The 6,047-nt window shown below is 33.9% G+C and overlaps 1 protein-coding gene across 1 annotated transcript; it reads left to right on the forward strand.

Moving 5' to 3' along the window:
• The first annotated feature begins 3,658 nt into the window (after positions 1-3,658).
• tmem14cb (transmembrane protein 14Cb) lies at positions 3,659-4,897 on the forward strand. Its single transcript, XM_052542173.1, has 4 exons — positions 3,659-3,827; positions 4,143-4,244; positions 4,362-4,449; positions 4,667-4,897. The coding sequence occupies exons 1-4, from the start codon at positions 3,752-3,754 to the stop codon at positions 4,728-4,730; spliced, it is 330 nt and encodes a 109-aa protein (XP_052398133.1). The 5' UTR covers positions 3,659-3,751; the 3' UTR covers positions 4,731-4,897.
• The last annotated feature ends 1,150 nt before the right edge of the window (positions 4,898-6,047 follow it).

The following is a 6,047-nucleotide window of genomic DNA, read 5'->3' on the forward strand; positions in this document are numbered from 1 at the left end:
TGGGATGTCTGCTCATTCTTTACAAACAGTGACGAAAAACAGCTTACATATGTTACTCATATGAAAAAGTTAGGTTCAAAGTTAAAATGGCCTGTTAATTCATATTTTAACCAATTTCTTTACTTGACCACTTGAATTTCAAAAGTGGAATTATGGATGTACAATAGTTGTTTTAATTTTTGGTATAATACACGAGGTCTCAACAATGCCGAAGAATCGGTTGCAAACCTTTTTCCTGTTTTTCTAAGTTTTTAATAATTTCCCCCACTATCTTTTGGACGAAATGCGTATTGACTTTTTTTACATGTTGCTGTGGACATGATGAGAAGATGTAATTAAAGTTCAAAAGCATTTAGTCTTTTGTAACATGTAGGTGCAACAGATTTATTAACATATGAGGGACATCACGTTACCTGTCTCATAAAGGCCGTGTTTTACAGTCATGGGCGATTATGCCGAGTTGGTTGCTGGCTGTTATGAGCAGATAGTATTTGGAAATCGAGTGTGTCCTGGTGACGAGGTAATTTCAATTCTGTTAATTGATAGAATTGTCATTTGTTTTCATAGTGAATATTAAATGTAGCTGTGTCTATTGCTATGTTTAATTCTGAGTTTGCATCATTGATATTGATCCATATTTAATCTGTTGTAATTTTACAAACAGTCCTATTGTTATAATAATTTACTCTAATAATTATTTAGACTTTATTTTAAATACATGTTTGGATCGAGCCCAACTTTACCCATCATGCACACACATCATCACTGACTGCAGTTTCATCCAGTGATCAATTCATCGCACTGGAACTAAAGATGAAACCATTCAGCTGTATGACAGGAGCAAGAAAACTGAACATGGTGCTTTGTTGCACAATAATGGTGAGGACATTGCAATAATTTGTGTTGGTTTCTTATTGGACTTCTATAAGACTATTGGACCTCAACGATTCTGCATCACTGATATTTCAGTTTCATGTGTTATAAATCGTAAGCTTCCCTTCTTGGCAGGTACTATCTGGTGTCTGGAGTTTTACGGCATGTCCCATTTACTCGGCGGAGGATAGGATGCTTTCATCTGTGTGTGGAGTACAAAGAAGCGCATAAGTAAGTGATCTGAAATACTCAAAATATGCCACAGTCCAAAACTATTTTCGAAAGAAACTAATCGTTTTGTGTAGCAAGCATGTATTAAATTTCTAATGTTGCAGAAGATTTAAACTCTTTCAAACAAACGCTGTTATTTTGACCTTTGTGTTCATCAAAGAATCCTGAAGAAAAAAAATCATCATTGTTTCCACAAAAAAAAGTAACCAGTTTTCAACATTGATGATAACAATAAATATTTATTGAGCAGCAAATCAGCATGATACAATGATTTCTGAAGATCATGTGACACTGAAGACTGGAGTTATGATGCTGAAAATTCAGATTTGCATCACAGGAATAAATTAAACTTTAATATATTTAAATAAAAAACTGTTTAAATTGTAAAATTATTTTGTACGATATTAATGTACTTTCAGAATAAATGCAACTATTGCAAAAATGTTAAGAATCCTGCTGACCCTAAATGTTTATCGAGTGTAAAAATGACTCAATCTGGGTTTTATTTGTTTAGGGGTAATGTTACTTCACTGTTTCTACACCCTTCTGGAAAACTGGCACTCTCGGTCAGAACAGACAAGACTGCTGCAACTACACAGATGTTAGCATGAATATCAAAAGTTCTGCTCAGATTGTTAAGATGTAAATTAAGCTGGATTAAATATAATTGGGCTTGGTGTGCAGTTCAACAGAACTATAGTTTAAATGACAAAACGGATTTAATATTATTGTAGAGCGTGGAATCTCATTGAAGGACGTTCAGCTTTCATCAAGAATCTCAAAAAGAGTAAGTGAAATTAAGTCAGTTCTAGTTTAGCTTGAAATTAAAGTATTGCTTCCCTGGTTTGTCAGATGTAACACGATTCTAAAGAAGTCTTATTCCAGCATTTGTTCTGCATGTGTCTTCAAGAACACACTCTTGGCTGTGGAAGGAGACAATGAGAGTGTGTGTATCTATGACGTCACCTCACAGAAGCATGTCTGTGGGTTCAAATCACATGAGAACAGGTGTGAATGCCACTTTTTAATCTTTCTTTAAGGCTGCATTTTCATCCAAATGAATCTGCAATTTTTAGGTCTATCTTTTCATCAGAATTGTTCTAGCGCATTGAAATACTCATAATGCATTGTAAAATGAGTGAGATCAGCTGTATTTGTTATTGAATTCATTTATTGTTTTCCTTCCAGAGTAAAAGCCATTGAGAGCTTCAGAAGGATGATTTTTGTGTCCTTGTTACAGCATCAAATGATGGATTTATTAAGTTGTGGAAACTAAATCTTGAGTTATTGTTTGATCTTCTTTGCTAGTAACTAACACACAGACACAAGTGTTTTTTTTTGCCTGATGGTTTCATTTTGGTTTGGTTAGTGTTTTATTCTCACTTTTTCCACATACAGAACCTTGAGACTCCTACCCTGCTTAGCCAGGTGAACACCACTGCCAGACTCACCTGTCTTTCCATTTGGAAACCTGGTGATGTGAAAGAGATGAGTACTGAACAATATGCCCAGGCTGAAGCTTCTAAAGTTGCGGTTGCATTGAAAAATGCAAATTTTTCACAGGCAAAATCAATAGGAATGCATCTTTGTGGGAGTTTTAAGAAGATTTTGCAATGGGATTGGGTTCAAATGCATTCGATGCATTGACTGACAGAAAGCTGCTTGGTTTGAAAGTGACTTCTGTGTGGGCTTGACGATAGACCTTTTCTGTCTGTGAAATAAAGCTGAAAATTCACTAATGGGATCTCACCTTAAAGGGATTATTTATCTGAAAAGTCATTATTTACTCGCCCTCAATTTGTTACAAACCTGTGTGAGTCTCTTCTTTTCAAAAACAGATATTCAGAAGAATGCTGGTAACCAAACATTTGCTGCTAGCCATTGAGTTTCATAGCATTATTTTCCATTTTATAGAAGTCAGTGTCTACCGGCAGCTGTCTGGTTACCAACATTTTTCAAAAAATCATCTTTTGTAATCAACAGAAGAAAGAAACCATTACAGGTTTGGAACAAATTGAGGGGGGAGTAAATAATGACAGATTTTTACATTTTTGTTTCTACCTTTTTCAATCTCAAGCAGCAAAATGAGCGGTTCTGTACAGCTATAAATGGGCTGAAATTAATTTATTAATATCTGTTCTCAAAACAGCTGTTACAGAGCCCTGAAGCCAAAGGTAAAAGAGTGAGTCTAGAAGAAAACGGCTCCACAAAAGAAGAAGAAAAAAAAGTGCAATAAACAGTTTTATTGAATCATTGTCTTCTGTTATTTACTTTTCCTGTCTTGCATTTCACACAGTGTAGTGATTTACACTGCAGTTTTTGTTTACCATGAGTGCTTTGCCAAGTAGGTAAGAAAAAAAACGTTTAATTCCAGCTCAATGGAAGAGAAAATACTCAATTTTTTATGTTTAATTGTCTTGTTGTTTTATTTGTTTATGTAAAGCAATTTGAGATGTAACATTCAATGGCCCTTTAGCAAATAAAGATTATTTTAAATCTGAAAAACCTGCATTCTCGCCTGCACATGTAGACTTTTATTTTGAAAATCGACAGTGTCGTGTTTCAGGAAGTTAAGACGCTTTATCTTTTTTTTCAAGCAACCAACACGTCTTTTTGTTTTATTTGAGAGTTAAACAAACGTGCAGATATGGCTGTTGACTGGCTTGGTTATGGTTATGCAGCTCTAATAACGATAGGAGGGATTGTTGGTTATGTTAAAGCAGGTAAAGATCTCATGCAAACAACAAACAAACAGCTATGTTTAGTATTCTGGTTTAGTTTTTGAGTAACCAGTGTATGCTAAACACGTTTGAAATATTTCAGTTTAAATTCAAAAGAATGAAAATATAATTTTCTTTAGAATATTTTAACCGTCTAGATCTAGCGAGGGTGCAACTTTAATGTTTTTAATTTTAAAATTTAAATTAAACGGTAATGCACTCAGAAGCTCATATTTTTTTGTCAACTCACCTTTACCTGAACTTTACCGGAACTTCCTAATATGGCCAGATGTCTCATGTTCCCGCTTCCGGTTGCAGGTAGTTTTATCTCTCTGGTTGCTGGACTGGTGTTTGGCATTGCAGCATTTGTTGGTGCTTATCAAATGTCAAAGAATGACAAGGATATCTGGGTTTCACTGGGTAAGTTATACTGTTTCTGTTTCTAGAAGTATTATACACACACACACACACACACACAATTTGTTAAAATGAATAAGGATCATATGACATTAATGGGATTTGATTGTATATTTGAAGGCACCTCTGGATCTCTGACTGCTCTAATGGGAGTGAGATTTTTGAGTTCGTGGAAGATTATGCCGGCTGGACTCATGGCTGGAGCGAGGCAAGGATATTTGATTTTAACTGTTTGTTATTAATTTTATATATTATGTATGATTTTTTATTCATTCCAAAATTTTAATAAAAAAAAGACTTCTCAGTTATCCATAATAAGACAAAAAATACAATATTGACATATGCTTTCTAGATATAATTGACATTAACATGGATAAATGCGTAGTTTTGTTTGATGGATTATGTTTTGCTCTTTGTCTGTGCAGTTTGTTGATGTTCCTGAGGATTGGTGTGAAAGTGCTACAGAACTCCCAAAAGAAGAAACGATGACCCCATTCAGAAACTGTACTTGCAGAGATGCACTGACACAGATATACTGACATTTCATACAAGCTGTATGAAGAAGACAACTAAATTCAGTTCAGGGTCATATGGAAGAGCCTTCATTACTGTGGATGAACAAATTAAAGCAAATAAAATGTATTACTATATTGAGATTCAAATAGTTGTTGATTTATGCAGGCTACATTTACACATACAGATCATGTTCACATTCCCCTCCGTCTTGGATCATTTGTAATTCCTCAAAAATATTTAGTAATATCAAATACAGATCTGTAACTCTCTTATCTGAATGTTTTATAACAAAAGACATCAATACAGCATACTGTTAGTCACAGACTCTATTTACTTCGACCTATAGAGGGCCCCAAAATCTTGAAAAAAAAAAAAACAGTATTTTTAGACCACGCAAAAGGCTGTTTTTTAAAGCATATAAAGATCAATTTATAATATTTGACACGTTTCTATAAAACATATTCTCACTACAAATCACACACGTGAAACCATCATCATTATTGGCAAATTGGCGATTAAAAATGTCACAATACAATGTAAAAATTATTGTTTAAACAACTAGTACATTTAACTTTATTAATTAACAGTCTTTTACTTAAATTTTAAATCAATGTGTTCCTTCTCGTTTGTTTGTCAGTAGTCCTATCTGGGAAATTTACTTGTTATGTCTTAGTGAAAATTATTTCTCCATAAAATAATTATTTATTTTTTTCATTGAAGAATGATTAAATTTAAAATACCTTCTGTTACACTTTCATCTATTTACCCTCATTAGTAAGTCACTTTGGATAAAAGCTACTGCTAAATGATTTTTTCTTTAAAGTTATGAAAATGCTACTGTAAATGCATGCTGAAAACGGTTTTGAAACATTTAAACAGAAATAGCTCAATTTCACTAAAAATAACAAATAAACGACAAGTAACATTTATTAAAAGGTGGCATATTTAAGTAGACAGACTGTAGTAGTATTATTTTCTTAACGAGAATGAGGTTTTCTATTCTTTTTTCTTCATTTTTATTATTACGTGTAATAGACATTGAAACGTGTCACTTATTACAGTCACACTGTTAGAGATTCACTTTTGTTATTGTACTGTTCCACACTCGGAATACATCAGTGCGCTCATTAAATGTCCCATTAGTGACTCTGTAGGGTCTCTGAGGTATAAGCCAGTCTCCATGCTCAAATAGTCTAGACTACGATCCATCTAGAAGCCCAAATCACCCGATACATGAACAGAATCGCCCCTAGATGACCTCATGTGTGTCCACTGGTTTTGTGTGGTTGG

This window comes from Carassius gibelio, chromosome A24 (assembly GCF_023724105.1).
Source record: "Carassius gibelio isolate Cgi1373 ecotype wild population from Czech Republic chromosome A24, carGib1.2-hapl.c, whole genome shotgun sequence".
Lineage (NCBI taxonomy): Eukaryota > Metazoa > Chordata > Actinopteri > Cypriniformes > Cyprinidae > Carassius > Carassius gibelio.

Bases quoted from the DNA above. Each gene is read 5' to 3' on its own strand.
- tmem14cb (XM_052542173.1), top strand. From the start codon at position 3,752: ATGGCTGTTGACTGGCTTGGTTATGGTTATGCAGCTCTAATAACGATA. The intron at 3,828-4,142 runs GTAAAGATCTCA...TTCCGGTTGCAG, and splicing joins TGTTGGTTATGTTAAAGCAG to GTAGTTTTATCTCTCTGGTT. The intron at 4,245-4,361 runs GTAAGTTATACT...GTATATTTGAAG, and splicing joins GGATATCTGGGTTTCACTGG to GCACCTCTGGATCTCTGACT.